The 18,634-nt window shown below is 45.6% G+C and overlaps 1 protein-coding gene across 4 annotated transcripts in view; it reads right to left on the bottom strand.

Moving 5' to 3' along the window:
• PTPN9 (protein tyrosine phosphatase non-receptor type 9) overlaps positions 1–18,634 on the bottom strand; it is a 55,610-nt gene that overhangs the window by 11,717 nt on the left and 25,259 nt on the right. For 3 of the 4 annotated variants that reach the window (XM_028706032.2, XM_028706031.2, XM_077918841.1), the window contains 6 exons: positions 17,381–17,709; positions 16,471–16,564; positions 14,228–14,297; positions 11,441–11,519; positions 9,865–10,015; positions 7,992–8,199 (listed from right to left, as the gene is read on the bottom strand). In XM_028706032.2, the coding sequence (XP_028561865.1) occupies positions 7,992–8,199; positions 9,865–10,015; positions 11,441–11,519; positions 14,228–14,297; positions 16,471–16,564; positions 17,381–17,709 (931 nt within the window). Of the gene's footprint in view, positions 1–909; positions 2,166–7,991; positions 8,200–9,864; positions 10,016–11,440; positions 11,520–14,227; positions 14,298–16,470; positions 16,565–17,380; positions 17,710–18,634 lie in introns of those variants that run through there. The other variant, XM_077918842.1, reaches the window with a different exon arrangement.

The following is an 18,634-nucleotide window of genomic DNA, read 5'->3' as shown; positions in this document are numbered from 1 at the left end:
TGATAAAATGGGCGATGGATATTGGGCACAATATTTAGCTGGAAGCATGTGTAAAATTATGGAATGTTGGTTTGAGATTTACAGGATGTATGGCTTTAAAGGAGAATGTATTAAAAATGATGTATAGATGGCATTTGACGCCAATAATATTAGCTAAAATGTATAGGAAAAGAGACAGAAAATGTTGGAAATGTAGGGAAATAGATGGAGATTACTTTCATATGTGGTGGACTTGTGGCAAGGAGTTCTGGGAGTTAATCTATAATGAACTTAAAAAGATATTTAAGTATACTTTCCCTAAAAGACCAGAGGCATTTTTGCTAGGTCTGGTGGGAAAAGAAATTAAAAGAAAAGATCAGAACTTGTTCATGTATGCCACAGCCGCCGCAAGAACTTTACTGGCCCAAAGATGGAAAACACAAGATTTACCAACCATCCAGGAGTGGCAGGTGAAGATGAGAGATTTTGCGGAACTTGCCAAATTGACAGGGACCAAGAGGACCAGAGATACAATAACAATTGGAATAAATTTACTGAATATATAAAGGAGAACAACAAAAATATTAAGACACTAGCAGGACTGGAATAACACCTCCAATGTAAAACAGTAGTTATGACAATATTATAAGCAAAAAGTATGTGATGTATATACCAGCGGTCGGGAGGGAAGTCAGGACTCGGCAGAGTCAAAGGGATTATAATGTGACGATAAGGATTGTTGGAAAAAGAATTACATGTTGAAAAAAATAAAAATTTATTTGGAAACAAACCAACAAACCATGTAATTAGGAAATCGCTGTATATTGTTTGGAAAAAAATATAAAGATCTCTTAGAAAGAAAGACTCCCAGATGGCTTTCACCAATGGAGGCAAAGGCCCAGAAAAAAACTAAATATGGATACCAAATGGTTGAGATATTATGATTTATTATTGGAAGAAGGAGGTTACAAATTAAAACCATTTGATCAAGTTAAAGATAAGTTAAACTGGTTACATTACACCGGTCTACAACAAATTTGTTGTCTGCGTTTTTTCAGTTGATTTAGGACGAATGTGATGCACTGAATCCAAAAATCACATTGGTTTTGCTCAATCAGGTCAAGTTTTTGAGCTATGGCCACATGTCTTTTTTTACGTTTTTGTTCACATGTACGCTTGTGTGGAGCATTTTAGAAGAAGTTGGTGGGGGTAAAATGCCATGTCGAATAATTGTTTTGATTGGAAATGATTATTTTAATGACAAGAAGTATTCAGGTCTGATAGTTCTGGGTGATTATGTCAAAAAGGGATCAGTTTGAAGTCATAAAACCTCGAAATCTTCCGTAAATTGGTGCGGCAAAGCATAAAGTTGGGGGATCAAAACTAAGTTAATGGGGCAGCCGCCCCACGAAGTATCCTGATCTTCAATCAGCACGTCGTCCTGTAGCTCATTGTGATGAAATTCCAGTGCCTATCTTCGGAGAACTTCCTGACATTAGTGACGAAGATGCCTCCAGTGTTGAAGGACATGAAGAAGAAGAAGTGGTTCTTGAAGATGATGCTCCACATCCATTTTCCCAGAAGGAGTTGAATGATCTAGTTCGCGACCTCAGCTTGTCGAAGGACTCTGCCAAACTGTTGGCATCCAGATTGAAGGAAAAAAACCTCCTCTCTGACATCAGCTTCTTCCGCAACAGGCATCAAGAGTACCTCCGTTTTTTCTCAGAAGAGAAGGACTTGGTGTACTGTGCAGATATTGCGCAGCTTCTGCTCAAGCTTGGAGTGCCACAGTATGAACCCAAAGATTGGAGACTGTTCATTGACAGCAGCAAGCGATCACTGAAATGTGTTCTGCTACACAACGGCAACCAGTTTGCCTCTATACCCCTGGCTCACTCGACTACACTGAAGCGGTGAAGTATGTGCTGGAGAAAATTGGTTATGATCAGCATAAGTGGTTTATTTGTGTTGACCTGAAGATGGTGAACTTTTTGTTGGGACAACAGTCTGGCTTCACCAAGTACCCATGTTTTCTGTGCATGTGGGATAGTAGGGACCGTGCTCAGCCTTACACGAAGAAGGACTGGCCTGTGCGGGAGGAATTGGTGCCTTGCAAAGAAAGGAACGTCATCAACGACCCTCTGGTGGACAGAGACAGAATACTCTTCCCACTGCTGCACATCAAGCTGCGAAAGTTTAAATTTAGGTAAAAGAATTATGAATGGAATTCAAGCAATTTACAAAAAACAAAGAGCCAAATTAATCCTAAACAACAAAATTACAGAAGAATTCGACATCGAGAGAGGGACACGACAGGGATGTCCTTTATCCCCACTCCTATTTATAACAATATTAGAAACCCTATTAATAGCTCTGCGAAAGGATGAAGAAATAAAGGGCATATGTCTTGGTATACAGTGTTACAAAGTAAGAGCATTTGCAGAAAATGTGATTATTACAACCGAAACACCAAAAGAAAGTATAAAAAAAGCATTAGAAAGAATGAAAGAATTTGGCGAAGTAGCAGGATTCAAACTGAACAAAGATAAATCGAAATTGATAACAAAAAATATAGGCGAGAAAGGGAATAAAGGAATTAGAGGAAACAACAGGACTAAAAATAGAAAATAAAGTGAACTACTTAGGGATATGGATTACAAATAAAAATACAAATTCATTTAAGTATAATTATATCAAAAAATGGAAAGAAATTAAAGGAAGTATGGATAAATGGGGAAAACTAAAATTATCATTAGGAGGAAGAATATCTATGATTAAAATGATGATACTCCCCAAAATTCTATTTTTATTTCAAACGATTCCAATTGTAATAGGAACTAAATATTTTATAAGCTGGCAAAGAGATCTTGCAAATTTTATATGGCAGAGAAAAAAGGCAAGGATAAAATTAGAAGTAATGATGGGCCCAAAGGAAAGTGGAGGATTCGCAGTGCCAGATTTAAGAAAGTATTTCGAGGCAGCGTGTTGGTGTTGGATAAAAAAATGGATATTAGTAAAACATAATGAAGTCCTAACACTAGAGGGTTGGGACAAAATATATGGCTGGCATGGCTATTTATTTTATGACAAAAAAGAACAACATAAAAAAATTACAAATCACATAGTAAGAAAGGCTCTATTGGATGTCTGGGAAAGAACAAAAGGGAAAATTATTGAGAAAACTCCCCAATGGGTTTCACCAGTGGAGGCAACTACAACATTAAAGAGTGATGCAAAAAAGACTTGGCCAACATATAGGGAAATATTAGAGGATGCAGACGGAAATATTAAATTAAAAACTTACCAACAATTACAAACATTTGGAATAAATTGGTTACAATATTATCAATTAAAAGCAACATATGAAAAAGACATAAAAGGGGGGGGGGATTTGAAAATAAAACCTCAAAATTAGAAAAGGAAATATTGCAAAGCGATCCAAAAATACTTGCAAAAATGTATAGATTATTAATGAAAACCACCTCAGAACAAGAGACGAAAGGGGAAAACATGTTAAAGTGGGAGCACGATTTGGGATATGAGATAGATCTGGAAAGATGGAAAACTTTTTGGGAGAAAAACATAAATTTTACTGCGTGTGATTTATTAAGGGAGAATTTCAGAAAAATTCACCACAGATGGTACCTAACCCCTGACAGACTGTCAAAAATAAATAAAAGGAACAACGACAAATGCTGGAAATGTAACAGAACAAAAGGTACGTTATACCACATGTGGTGGACTTGCCCAAAGATTAAAACCTTTTGGGACATGATCCACGACGAAATAAAAAAAATGATAAGGACATCACACACAAAAAAGGCAGAGGCATATCTACTAGGAATTCTAGATGAAGATATCCCAAAAGATTGTTGTTGTTTAGTCATTTAGTTGTGTCCGACTCTTCGTGACCTCATGGACCAGAGCACGCCAGGCACTTCTGTCTTCCACTGTCTCCTGAAGTTTGGTCAGATTCATGTTTGTGGCTTCGAGAACGCTGTCCAACCATCTCATCCTCTGTCGTCCCCTTCTCCTTGTGCCCTCCATCTTTCCCACCATCAGGGTCTTTTCCAGGAAGTCTTCTCTTCTCATGAGGAGGCCAAAGTATTGGAGCCTCAGCTTCACAATCTGTCCTTCCAGTGAGCACTCAGGGCTGATTTCCTTAAGAATGGATGTGTTTGATCTTCTTGCAGTCCATGGGACTCTCAAGAGTCTTCTCCAGCACCATAATTCAAAAGCATCAATTCTTCGGCGATCAGCCTTCTTTATGGTCCAGCTCTCACTTCCATACATCACTACTGGGAAAACCAGAGCTTTAACTATACGGACCTTTGTTGGCAAGGTGATGTCTCTTCTTTTTTAGATGCTCTCTAGGTTTGTCATTGCTTTTCTCCCAAGAAGCAGGCGTCTTTTAATTTTGTGGCTGCTGACACCATCTGCAGTGATCATGGAGCCCAAGAAAGTAAAATCTCTCACTCTCTAACTGCCTCCATTTCTTCCCCTTCTATTTGCCAGGAGGTGATGGGACCAGTGGCCATGATCTTTGTTTTTTTGATGTTGAGCTTCAGACCATATTTTGCGCTCTCCTCTTTCACACTCATTAAAAGGTTCTTTAATTCCTCCTCACTTTCTGCCATCAAGGTTGTGTCATCTGCATATCTGAGGTTGTTGATATTTCTTCCGGCAATCTTAATTCTGGCTAGGGATGAATTCTGCCTTTCGCATGATGAATTCTGCATATAAGTTAAATAAGCAGGGAGACAATATATATTTGGTCTCTGGTTCCTCTGCCTCTTCTAAATCCAGCTTGCACTTCTGGGAGTTCTCAGTCCACATACTGCTTGAGCCTTCCTTGTAGAATTTTAAGCATAACCTTGCTAGCGTGTGATAAAACTAACTTATTTCTATACGCGACAACAGCGGCAAGAATTTTGATTGCTAGCTATTGGAAAGAAGACAGCATCCCAACAAAAAGAGAATGGTTGGGGAAACTTTGCGAGTACCTGGAACTAGAAAAACTGACGGATATAATAAGCAGAAAATCCAAAACTATGGTTATGAAGCAATGGGAGTTCTTAAATGATTATTTACAAAACCAGGGCTCGACTACAAAAGTCTGGTTGTGTTTAGAATAATCTTGTGGGTAATATAAAAAATACAAAGTGAGACATTAAGGAAATCCAAAGGGAAAATATGAGGAACAGAGGATCTGACAAACGGATTATTAAAAACGCGTGAGGCAAACGGTGGGAGTCTTTTTAAAAAAACACTTTAGTTAAGGTAGATAAGGACAAGATGAAATTATACAATTAAATATAAATATAGATGGGAAATGGCTATGTATAGTGAATACTTATCTACTTTTAAAAATTTTCACTTATGATTTTTTTCTTTTTCTTTATTTTTTTCTTTGTTCTTTTTTCTTTTTTCCTGATATCTTATCTTTCATTTCACTCCTTTATTGTGAATAGCATTTTGTAGAGGTATAAATAACTGTAAATATGAAAAGAGACAAAGTATTCTCTATTTTTTCCCCTTGGTTATATGTATTTTCTTTTTCTTTTGTATTTTCTTTTGTTGTAAATATGTATGTTTTCTCATTTGTACTTAACAAATAAATATATATAAAAAAGAAGAGATGTAGGACATAATACAATGTTTGAGGATTGGGAAAGATTGTGGAAGAAAGGGGTCAAGTTCACTGCATGTACTGTGTTAAAGGAAAATATAATGAAAATGATGTACAGATAGTATTTGACTCCTGTAAAATTAGCAAAGATATATCATAACTGTGATAATCTATGCTGGAAATGTAAAGAAAAGGAAGAAACCTTTTATCATATGTGGTGGACCTGTCCCTTCTGGGAAAAGATTTATAATGAATTGAAAAAAATGTTGAAATATACATTTATAAAGAAACCAGAGGCCTTTCTTCTTGGAATAACAGGTTTGGAATTGCCCAAGAAAGATGTTAAATTATTTTTGTATGCTACAACTGCTGCTCGAATTTTACTAGCCAAAAAGTGGAAAATGCAAGATTTACCAACGGTGGAAGAATGTCAGATGAAGATGATGGATTTTTCGGAGCTAGCTGACCTAACCGGAAGAGTCCGCGACCAGAAGGAGGAGGAGTATCAGGAAGATTAAATTAGTTAAATATGTTAAGTTAAATTAACTGGAAACAGCTTGCAGATATTTAATTGGCTTAGGATTCTATTTAAGTGATGAATTAATATGTTTAATTTCACTTTGAATTGGGCCTGGACACTAATCAGTAGCCAGTGCAGTCAGACCAGGATCGGTGTAATATGCTCAACCCGTCTTGCTCCGGTGAGCAACCTGGCCGGTGAATTCTGCACTAGCTGAAGTTTCTTAACTGTCTTCAGAGGCAGCCCTACGTAGAACGCATTGCAGTAATCTAACCTTCAGATTACCAGAGTGTAGAGAACAGTAGTTATGCTCTCCCTGTCCAGATAGGGACGTAGATGGGCCACCAGCCAAAGCTGATGGAAGGCACTCTGGGCCACTGAGGCCACCTGAGCCTTGAGCGACAGCAAAGTATCCAGGAGGACCCCCAGGCTATGAACCTGCTCCTTCAGAGGAAACATAACCCCATCAAGAGGAGGCGACCTCCCACCCATCTGGTTTAGGGAACCCCCCACCAACAGAGCCTCGGTCTTATCTGGATTGGGCTTCTGTTTCTTGGCTCTCATCCAGTCCGCTACCAAGACTGGTCCAGCACTTCCACTGCCTCACCTGCAGATGTCAAGGAGAAATAGAGCTGAGTGTCATCAGCGTACTGCTGACAACGTACTCCGATCCTGCGGATAACACCACCCAGCGGTTTCATGGAGATGTGTTAAACAACGTGGGGGATAGGATTGAGCCCTGAGGAACCCCACCATGAAGGTTCAACAGGGCTGAAAAGCACTCCCCAAGTAACACCCTCTAGGAACAACCATCCAAGTAGGACTGGAACCACTGCAAAGCGGTGCCACCCATCCCTAGTTCGGAGAGTCGCTCCAGATACCATGGTTGATGGTACTGAAAGCTGCTGAGAGGTCAAGAAGAATTAACATGGACATGTTTCCCTTGTCTGTCTATCGATAGAGGTCATCATACAGGGCGACCAAAGCAGTTTCTGTGACAAAACCAGGCCAAACCCCAATTGAAATGGATCCAGAAAATCAATTTCTTCCCAAAGTGCCTGGATCTGGTCTGCGACCACTCACTCCAGAACCTTGCCCAGCAAAGGGAGATTAGCAACTGGCCAGTGTTATGGTGTTATGTTCCATTTGGAACAGTTTTATGCAAGTGTTATGGCCTTAATTGTTTAAAAACAATTAAGAACATCTAAAAACAGCCACACAGCCTTAAGATTAATTTCCAGGTTGCTGGAAGAACAGTACCCGCTACCGTCAAATGCCTGGGTGAACAGGAATGCTTTGAAATCCTGGCTGAATGTTAATAAGGAAAAAGCTGGGACACACCGTGCCTGGGAAAGCCTCATTCCACAAATGAGGAGCCACCACTGAAAAGGCCCCATCACTGGTCAACGCCAACCAGTCACTAAGGCTGCAGGCAGATGTCTTTCTCCGCCTTTCCATTCAAAAAAGATAAAGCTAAAGGACCCCTGACAAGTCAAGTCCAGTCGCAGACGACTCTGGGGTTGTGGTGCTCATCTCGCTTTATAGGCCAAGGGAGCTGCGTTTGTCCGCAGACAGTTTTTCCAGGTCATGTGGCCAGCATGACTAAGCCACTTCTGGCAAACCAGAGCAGCTCATGGAAACGCCGTTTACCTTCCCGCCGGAGTAGTACCTATTTATCTACTTGCACTTTGATGTGCTTTCGAACAGCTAGATGGGCAGGAACTGGGACTGGGCAACGGGAGCTCACCCTGTCGCAGGGATTCGAATCATCGACCTTCTGATCGGCAAGCCCAAGAGGCTCAGTGGTTTAAACCACAGCGCCACCCGCGTCCACTGAAAGCTTCTTTGTCTTGGCATCCTTACCTGTCCTGCCAATGCCAGCACTGCAATGCACCACAATAGGTGGCCCACCAGGATGGCCTTTGTAGCGTGGCCCCAAGGCACTGGCAGCCACCCTCTGCTGATGTTTGACAGCCCCCAGGAAGTCGATGAGAGTTGCTGCTGAGGTCGGGACACCATAGTCAGGCCAGCTCACATACTGGAAGTGGGTCACCAGTCGCCTCTCGCGGCTCTGCGGAGGGAAGAATGGCGGAAAGGGGAGAAAGGAATGGACCCCGCTCTTGCCTTTCCCTTCTCTTATGTCACCCCCTTTACCTGGACATGCCCCCCCCCCCCATTTCTCACCCCTCTTTTCCTTAGATCAGCAGTGATTGCTTCCTGGAAGGGTCACAATTACTTCACAGGTTGACATAAGCAACAGGCCCCAACTGTATACCCATAATGGGAACCCCAAGTAATTATATTTGAACGTGTTTGTTTGTTTGTTTGTTTGTTATTTTAATGCATTCCTATCCCACCTTTTCCTCCAAGGAGTTCAAGGTGGCATACATGGTTCTCCCTCTCCTCATTTAACCCCCACAACAACCCTGTGAGGCAGGTTAGGCTGAAAGTGAGTGACTGGCCCAAGGTCACCCAGTGAGATTAATTGCAGAGCGGGGATTTGAACCCGCGTCTTTCAGGTTTTAGAGCAGCACTCTAACTGCTAAGTCACACTGACTCTCTATGGAGACAATGGCTGCTGAGCAATCAGGGCTCTATTAAATGTTCTCTGTGCACTCAGGCAAAGGCTCTTGTGCTGGCTGACTAAGGAGTTGCAATGTTGCACAACGGATTAATCAAATGTAAGAGCTGCACTGGGGAAAACTATTTTGTGCAACAGATTGCACAATCTGTTGTGCCACAAAGTTGCCAGCAAGCCACTTACACATTGTCTTGTGAAACAACGTTCCACTGGCAAGTATGCACTATTGCCACATGAATTTAACTCAACACTAAAGAGGGAATGAGTGCCGCACCCCATAGTCAAATTCGACTGGACTTAACTGTCCAGGGGTCCTTTACCTTACCTTTACATTGCCTACAGCCCAAAGAAACACAAAATGTAACTATCAAGATTTCCAGACACTGGAGACTCAGTTCTGCATAGCTTCTGGTCACCACAGAAAAGGCAGAATCAAAGGTGCAAAATAAGTGAAAGCACCCAGCTTTTCAGTATTTATTCAGAATGCAGAACCTGGCCTTCCTTGCTGCTGAATTCAGGCTAATTTGGCCCAGAATTCTGAGAGGCCTTGCATAAAGTGCGTATGCTGTGCCCTCGGCCTCCCAGTGACACTTGCGAGTAGGCCCAACACTTGACTGTGCACAAGGCGTTTTACTCTGCTTTATCAGTAGGAATATTCTCCAGCTGGATACACTGCAGATTCGCTGATCAACACATCTAATGCATCTAATGTTCACAATGTCCAACATGAATCAGACATTACACACATTGTCCATTTATAGAGTTCCCTGTGTCTGTATTAGGAACACAAACATTCTCAGGATAGTCCGTCCAGGATTCCAGGCAGGGAGGAGTCTCTCCCAACCCTGCCTGGAGTGATTGAACCTGGGAGCTCTGCCACTCAGCTATGGCCCTTCTCACCAGGAGCAAGTTGCTCCCTAGCAGCCTGCCTTGGTGCTGGCACAACCAACCTGCCTTGTCTTGTGGGGCTCTTCCTCAGGACCAGAACACAATACTGCCTTAGGCAGTGTTTCTCAAACTTGGGTCTCCAGCTGTTGTTGTACTACCAGGGATGACCCTGACCACTGGTGCTGCTAGCTAGGGATCATGGGAGTTGTAGTGTAACAATAGCTGAAGACTCAAGTTTGAGAAATACTTAGAGAAATTTGTGGTTACCTCAAAGTTGTAGATCTCCAGAATGGTTTTCTTGTAATGGTTGAGGTTCTCTATTCCCAGATTGGTGACCGTCAGGTTTCCATAGCAAGTCTGGAAGTCTTTCTCCAATGGCCAGTATTGGCCACACTTCCGTCTGCCTCCTTCTTCCAGCCTTGAACACAAGAAAGGGAAGCTGAAGGGCTAACCGATTTAATCAGAAGCCCACACTGAAGAAAGACTCCATGTTTCCTGTGAATGACATCTGCATATCTACCAGGCCAAGTTCAAGCAGTTTGCAGAGGGTCCCTTCCAACTTTACAGTTCAAGGATTTGATGGTTCTATGAAATTTGTGTGTGTGCTTTTGAGTAATCCTGGTGTATATTTTGCTCTAGGAGGCTTAGTTTGGTCATAATCGAGTGTACACTTCTAGTAAAGGTAAAGGTAAAGGTACCCCTGCCCGTACGGGCCAGTCTTGACAGACTCTAGGGTTGTGCGCCCATCTCACTTAAGAGGCCGGGGGCCAGCGCTGTCCGGAGACACTTCCGGGTCACGTGGCCAGCGTGACATCGCTGCTCTGGCGAGCCAGAGCCGCACACGGAAACGCCGTTTACCTTCCCGCTGGTAAGCGGTCCCTATTTATCTACTTGCACCTGGGGGTGCTTTCGAACTGCTAGGTTGGCAGGCGCTGGGACCGAACAACGGGAGCGCACCCCGCCGCGGGGATTCGAATCGCCGACCTTTCGATCGGCAAGCCCTAGGCGCTGAGGCTTTTACCCACAGCGCCACCCGCGTCCCATGTACACTTCTAGAGTTAATGCTAAATACATTGCTTCTGGTCAAGGAGCCACCATGAACATTTCTGTCCTGGGCTTTTTAGCCTTGTCTACCCATGTCCTATGGGACGCGGGTGGCGCTGTGGGTTAAACCACAGAGCCTAGGACTTGCCGATCAGAAGGTCAGCGGTTCGAATCCCCACGACGGGGTGAGCTCCTGTTGCTCGGTCCCTGCTCCTGCCCACCTAGCAGTTCAAAAGCACGTCAAAGTGCAAGTAGATAAATAGGTACTGCTCCAGCGTTTCTGTGCGCTGCTCTGGTTCGCCAGAAGCGGCTTAGTCATGCTGGCCACATGACCCAGAAGCTGTACGCTGGCTCCCTTGGCCAGTAAAGCGAGATGAGCACCGCAACCCCGGAGTCGGCCACGACTGGACCTAATGGTCAGGGGTCCCCTTTACCTTTACCTACCCATGTCCTATCTGAAGCCAAAGGGGCACATTGGTTGCCAGATATGAATTTTTTTCAGCTCTCCCACCCATTACTTAGTTTATTGTAGATTTTGATTCCTGAATGTTTTAAAGCATCCTTTTTTACTGATGACTTTATTGTTTTTTCTCTTTGTAAACCGCTCTGAGGATTTTCTTTCTTTTCTTTTTAACAATCAAGCCATGTATAAACTTCATGAAATGAATAAGTAAGTGGGCACCTGAACCTCTGAGCCCACAAATGGCAGGTGGTCAGTTAGTGGGGAACCTGTGCCTCTCCCAGTTCCAAGGCAGAGTGCAGGTGCAGAAAGAAGGTGTGGCTCTGCCTGAACACTCACCTCGTAGTCATGACTATCACCAGCACATTTTGCTCCCACACCATGCGCCAGAAGTCACCATATGTGTTCTCTAACGGCCCTGAAGAGAAGCAGCAGCACACACAGACAGACACAAATTAAGAAGGGAAAGGACTGAAGGCCTCCTATTTCTCCTCCGAGGAGTTCCAGGTGATGCAGATGTTCTCCCTCCCCTCATTCATCTTCCCAGCAGCCCTGTGAGGCTGAGAGAAGATGGCTGGCCCAAGGTCTTCTGCCAGGCTCCATGGTTGTGTGGGGATGCAAACCATGGTTTCCCAGGTCCCATCTAAAGCCACTAGACCTCATTTAAAGGTTGAACGTAAGGATTCATTCTCCCTGGCATTTCCCCTTCAAAGGACTCTCAGCTCATGAAGCTTTGCTGCCAGCCAGAGAGCCCTGGACTGGGCGGAACAACAGCCTGGCTTGCTAAAACCCAGCTTCAGACAACTCCTCAACCCATGGTTAACTTGCTAAATGCATTCCCACCAAATAAGTACCGTAAGATGTGGTGAGAAAACTGCGGCAACAGTCATCGTCTTAGGGGGCCTTTCCAAAGTATTGCAAGAAGCCCATGGGCAAAAGGGTGCCCTGCTGGAATCCTTGAACTCTAGCTCCCATCACCCCCAGCCCACACGACCTATGATGGGATGATGGGCGTTGTAGTCCAGCAACATCTGGAGGCCCGCAGCTTCCCCAACCTCTGGTTCAAGCCTATTGGCCAAGAGAGCTAAAACTGAAGCTCTCACCTTGGGAGGTCCTGGATGGTGATGGGAGAGGGGGGACCTGTGGCCCTCCAAATGTCACTGGACTACAGCTCTCATCATCCCTGACCGCTGGCCTTGTTGGTTTGGTGCTAATCGGAGTTGGAAGTGTTGAATGGTTTATTTAAATATTAAGGTTCATTATTGTTTCACAAGATGTGTATCTCTTTAAAGGCCAGAGTAAATATCATGACCTAGTTTTATAGCTGTGAAGCAGTATAGCAGGTGCTGTTAAGTTGTGTTAATTAAGCTGTGTCAGCAATTGGGTATAGTATATAAAGAGGAGCATGTACCTCTCTCACTACCCTGGTGAATGGGTCATACTTATAGATTTAATGTAAGAGGAGTTTTTGTTTTTGTAATTAAAGCCAAGCAAAATATATTTTTGCGTTTCTTCATTGTTTCCTGAACATGTGGTCTCCCCAGCACACTTTCTGCAGTGCAATTAATCTGCTAAATATGCAACAGGAAGTTCAACCACATCTGGAGGGCCACATGTTCCCTATCTCTGCATTGAGATGCTGGGGGCACAGCTAGCTCCATTAAGGAGCTGGACGGGGAGTGGTGGGCTGGGTAGTGCTGCCTGTCCTGGAATACCAGTTAGTGGGGATCCCAAGCACACGAGGCAGTGCTGGATCAGCTCCAGGGCCCATCTAACCCAGCACCCTGTTCTCCCAGAATCCTCTGGGAAACCTGCAAGCAGGATTGGAGCACAAGAGCCCATTATTCCCTCTGGCCAGGGCAGCAGAGCAGAGCACCTCTTCCATGAATTTGTCCAACCCCCTTTTGAAGCCAGCTGCCGAGGGGGTCATCACTGCCTTCTGCAGCAGTAAGGTCCCACAGGTTACCTATGCACTGTATGAAGAAGGACTTTCTTTTACATGTCCTTAATTTTCTAACATTCAGATTCCTTGGTTGTCTATGAGTGTTACGAGAGAGGAGAGGGGGGAAATTCTCTATTCACTTTCTCTATGCCATGCCTCATTTTATAAGCTTCTCTCGCAACACCTCTTACTGGCTTTTCTTCTAAACTAAGAAGTCCCAAATGCTGCCAGCTTTCCCCCTGGTGGAGTCACTCCATCTCATGATCCTTTCACTTGCCCTCTTCTGCATGTCTCCAAACTCCACAATATCCATTTTTAGGTGGCGTGACCAGAACTGTACACAGCCAATCTCTGAACACCTTGGAGTGGGGGGCAGAACTCACTGGAAAGGCACCCTAGGAAGGTGCTGAGAGGCCTCACCTCAGAAGGGATATTGTAGGGATGGAAAAGGTTCAGCAAAGGGCCGCCAAAAAGATCAAGGAGAATGGAGAAATCCCTTTGAGAAGAAAGATTACATCTGGGACATTTTAGTTCAGGAAAAATTCTGAGCAAGGTATACAATGGCAGGTGCATAAGGTTATGCAGAAAAATAGTTTATTTATCCTAATGTTAGAACTTGGAGGCAGCCAATGAAGCTGAACGATGGAAGCACAGTGCCAAACCATGGAATTCCATGAAATGATGTTGGATTATTGTTTATCTCTTCAAAAATTCTATAAATAAAATTAATAATAAAAAGGAATTCGCTCTCACAAGAGGCAGTGATGGCCCCCAACTTGGGTGGTTTTTAAAGGCGATCAGACAGATTCATGGAAGAGAACAGCAATCAGCGGCTCCTGTCTGCAAAGCCTTCTGCTGCCTCCATGGTCAAAAGGAGCAGGCCTCTGCGTCCCGGTTCCTGGGACTCACCAGCCAGGAGAGTGATGTCACACTCCAGTCCTGCTCCTGAGCTTCCAAGGGGCATCTGGTCGGCCACCATGAGAAGCAGGACACTGGATTAGGCGGGACTTTCATCTGATCCAGCCAGGCTCTTCTAATTTGAATCTCAGCTTGTGATGGAAAGTGCCACCACTGCTTCCTCTGCAACACGGTCTCTGCAGGAATGCAGTGGCTGCCCACCCACCCACCCTGCTCCCCTGGCCAGATCACCACCCCAAACACCAATGTGCCCAGGGCCTCCCTACCTTGGGTGCCAATGTATGCATTCCTCTGCTTGTAGCCATCCATGAAACTGGCGTTGATGTAATCTGTCAGCTGGAGAAACGCAACAGGAAAGGTCACCCTGACAGACAGGCCAAAGCAGTGACACCCAAGCAGAGGCACACCATAACACCCTTGGGGGGCGCATGAGTATGTGCAGGGGAGAAAAAGGGGGGGCAACAGCCCATGGCTTTCCTCCTGCACCACTGCATGACAAAGGCTAAATTGGGCCCAATTCTACGCAGGAAGGAGAAATGCTCCAGAGGGAGGGTTGGAGGAAACCCGCAGCGATTTAGGGGGTACCCAGGGAAAGGAGAGGGAGGACGAGTTTTGTTGCACCATCTAAAATGCTTTTGCTAGTGGAGCTGCTTGGTTCGAGGCAGTCTGTTGTCTATGAATACATGAACTGGATTAAAAAGCTGCCTTCTTTCAGGCAGAACCTGGTTGGCCCTGTAACCAAGGACACTTGACTCAGACTGGCAGTGGCTGTTGAGGAAGAGAACATCTTTCATCTCACCTGATGGTTCTTCTATCTGGAGATGCTGGGGATTGAACCTGGGACCTTTTGCATGCAAAGCAGCTGCTCTACCACTAAGCTCTGAGCCCTTGCCCTAAGCTGTTGTTGGTGTAGCACAATATCATCTCTCTGAATGACAGCCCTTCCCCATTAGCTTCTTCCTGACTCTGCATACTGCTTCTGGAGGGTTGCCTGGAAATGCAGAACTCATGTAGATGAACATAAGAGCGGTGAGACCTGGCTGAATTCCCCACTCAGTCACAAAGCTCACAAGGCAATCTTGGGCTCATTGCTGTTCATCTGCTTCACCATCCTGACAGAGTTTAATGGCGGTGGAACCAAACACTAAGTAAGCTGTCCAGAATTCCTTGGACAACACAAACGTGGAAGAGAAATGTCTTTAAAAAACAGGGGTGCCATTTCCACAAATGTCATCTGCTCACATTGGTTGCAAGCACAGAATTTGTGGGAGGGTTTTTGTGGGTGGGAAGCATGGCACAAGAACCCCAATTTCTGGCTTGCATTTACTTTGAATAATGATATGCATTTTTCAAACTTTCTGCATGAAGAAACTGACCTCTCTGCTCTGAGTCAGTGCAAACAATAGCACTCTCCCAAACTTGGTGCCCCCCAGATGATCTTTGGTTCCAGCTCCCATCAGCCCTAGCCAGCAGGACCACTTAGGAAGCATGATGGGAGTTGTAGCCCAGCACCCTGCCTTATTGGAATGTGTTCTATGTGGGGCTACCTTTGAAGGTGGCTTGGAAACTGCAGTTGGTGCAAAAATTGGGGGCCAGGCTGCTCACTGGAGCACAAAATACAATAATAATAATAATAATAATAATAATAATAATAATAATAATAACAACAACAACAATAAATAATTATTATTTATACCTCACAGATCTGGCTGGGTTTCTTCAGCCACTCTGGGCAGCTTCCAACAAAATATTAAACTTTTATTAGTAGTCCATCAAACATTAAAAGCTTCCCTAAACAGGGCTACCTTCGGATGTGTTCTAAAAATCTGGTAGTTGTTTATATCTTTGACATCTGATGGGAGGGTGTTCCACAGGGCGGGTGCCACTACCGAGAAGGCCCCTTGCAACTTGGTTTCTCCCAGTGAGGGAACCGCCAGAAGGCCCTCGGAGCTGGACCTCAGTGAACGATGGGGGTGGAGACGCTCCTTCAACCCAAGCCTGACTGCACTGGCTCCCAATTCAGAGTGCTGGTTTTGACCTATGGAGCCTTCTGCTGCTCATGAACCCAATACCTCCAAGACTGATTCTCCCCCTATGAACTGGCCCAGACCTTGGGATCATTATGCAAGGCCCTTCTTCACCCGCCCCCTTGGCGGGAGGCTGGCACCCCAAGAATAGGCTTTTTCAGTGGTGGCTCCCTGCTTGTGGAATGCTCTCCCTGGGTCAGCTTTTTCTCCAGGTCTTTGGCTCTTTAATAATCTCTGGCCTCCTTTACTTTGTAGGCCATTTGAATTCTATGTTTTAAAATCAGGATTGACCTTTACTATTGTGCGTTTTATTCATTTAGATTTTGTAAGTTAGTTTGAGTTACCCTTGGGGGGAAAAAGAGTGATCAATAAATATAGCCAATAAATACCAGAGGGAACCAGATTGTGGAAGGCTGAGCTAGACCGACAGTCCGATTCAATACAAGGCAGATTTGCAGAGCCAAAACTCTCAGCCAGCTTACCTCTGGATAGCTGAATTGCTTGGACAGCTTCACCCTCGTTTGGTCAAGGCACGGCACATCCCCATATCTGTTCTTCTCCTGGTTGAAGGGAGACCTGTGGCAAGCAAGAGCAGGCACAGTGAGTGCAACACAAGGAGATGGGGAACCTGGCCTTGTGGGGCATCTGGATTAAAGAAGACACACACACACACACACACACACAAACTCAGGGACATACAAGGAAGCTGAGTGTTGGAAGATTTAGGACGGATAAAAGGGAAGTCCTTCCTCAGGCAAGAGGCAGTGGAGGCCGTCTGTCTAGGCAGCTTTAAAAGAGGATTTGACAAATCCTTGGAGGAGAGGCTATTGGGGGCCACAGTGGCTCTGCCCCACCTCCGCAAGGCTTCTCAATGGCAGTTGCTGAAGACCACAGGAGGGGAGGGCTGCTCTTGGGCTCAAATCCTGCTTGTGGGTTTCCCCCAGAGAGGCATCTGGCTGGACACTGTGAGAACAGGAGGCTGGACGTGATGGGCCGTGGAGCTGAACCGACAGGCTCCTCTTATGTTCTTCAATATGGATCTCTTGGAGAGCTTAATTCCTGTGAACATTGCCGCATGGGATAAATTTCCCCACTGTACCTGAAAAATGACAGGATACACCCTGACACTGACCACAGTCAAGAGCTGGTTTGATTGTTCTCTGAGCCAACCACCTGGTGCTCTGCAGGCCACAAACAAGGCTACAAGTGAAGACCTAAGAAATGTTGCAGAAATTGGATGAAACTGGACATTGGGTGGGGCGAGGAAAGGGGAGTTTCTCTTCCCAAGACTGCGGAATCCTATGGGTGCTCCCCTGGCAAGGGGCGCCAGGAGCAATCCCCCTCCCCCTTCTGCCACACCTCTTGCCCCCAGTGCCACACTTGAACCCTTACAAGGAGCAGGCAAATGTTCCTGCCGGGCTCCTGCGCCGGATGCCTTCGTACTCCTCATAGATGCCCCGCTTCTGCTTCTGGGTGACGTGCTCCAGCACCTCCTGCACCGTCATGGCCTTTGGCCCCGGCGTGTGCACCGAGCCGTTGTCCCGGGGGGATGCCAGTGGCACCAGAATCAGCTCATCAAGGGGGTCCGGGTGGCCGTTCTGTTGTGGGAGGAACCTGCAGTTCCAGCTGAGGGGATCTAGTTTGAGGGATCCGCCCAGGTACTCGGGGAGACACTCTTGGGGCAGGTGCTCCTTCAGCTCAGACATCTTCACCATCTGGACCTACAAGAGAGGGGGCAGGTGGAAAGGGAGGCACAGCAAAACATGAACCCTCCGCTGCACTCTGCGTGGGGCTGCCCTGGAAGGCGAGTTGGACACAACTAAACAACAACAACAAAATGCAGCAGTCAGGTGATGGCATTGCTTGCCAGTTTGTTTCCAGGCCCAATTCAAGGTGCTCAGGTGGGTGTTTAAAGCCATAAATTACTCAGCCCCCCTGCCCCCCTGCATACCTGAAAACTGCCTCCCCCCACAAGACCTCCTACAAGGTGCTGAGATTGACAGAGGGGGCCCTTCTAGTTGTTTCCTCATCCTCACAGGCACGGTGGGGAGGGGAGACTGGGAGAGAGCCTTCTCTGAGGTGGCCCCTAAGTTGTGGGAGACCCTTCCCACAGAGGTGCACCTGGCACCTTCATTACATACCGCATTTTTCGCTCCATAAGACAAACTTTTTCCCTCCTAAAAAGTAAGGGGAAATGTGTGTGTGTCTTATGGAGCGAATGCAGGCAGGAGGCTCTGCTCAGCGCTCCCTTTAAAGAGCCGCGTGGAGCGTTTGTTTAAAAGCCCCCAAGATCCACACACATGCTCCGCGTGGCTCTTTAAAGGGAGTGCGGCTCTTGGGGGCTTTTCCCTGAGGAGGGAGAAGGGACTGACAGGCTGTCCTCTGTCCTTTCCCACACCTCCCGGAAAAGCCAGCAAGAGCCGCTGCCAGGCTCTGCTCAGCGCTTCCTTGTAAGGGCTCCCTTTCGTCCCTCATCCCGCTTTGCTGGGAAGCCAGCAGAAGAAGAGGCGCTGCACAGCTATTGCTCTTGCTCTGCTGGCTTCTCAGCGAAGCGGGAGGAGGGACGGAAGGGTTTAACGCAAGAAAAGCGAGAGCCGCTTACATGCTCTGCGCAGAATATATTTTTTCCTTGCTTTCCCCCTTTAA

Source organism: Podarcis muralis, chromosome 14 (assembly GCF_964188315.1).
Source record: "Podarcis muralis chromosome 14, rPodMur119.hap1.1, whole genome shotgun sequence".
Taxonomy (NCBI): Eukaryota; Metazoa; Chordata; class Lepidosauria; order Squamata; family Lacertidae; genus Podarcis; species Podarcis muralis.
This window is presented reverse-complemented; position numbering and strand designations above follow the sequence as displayed.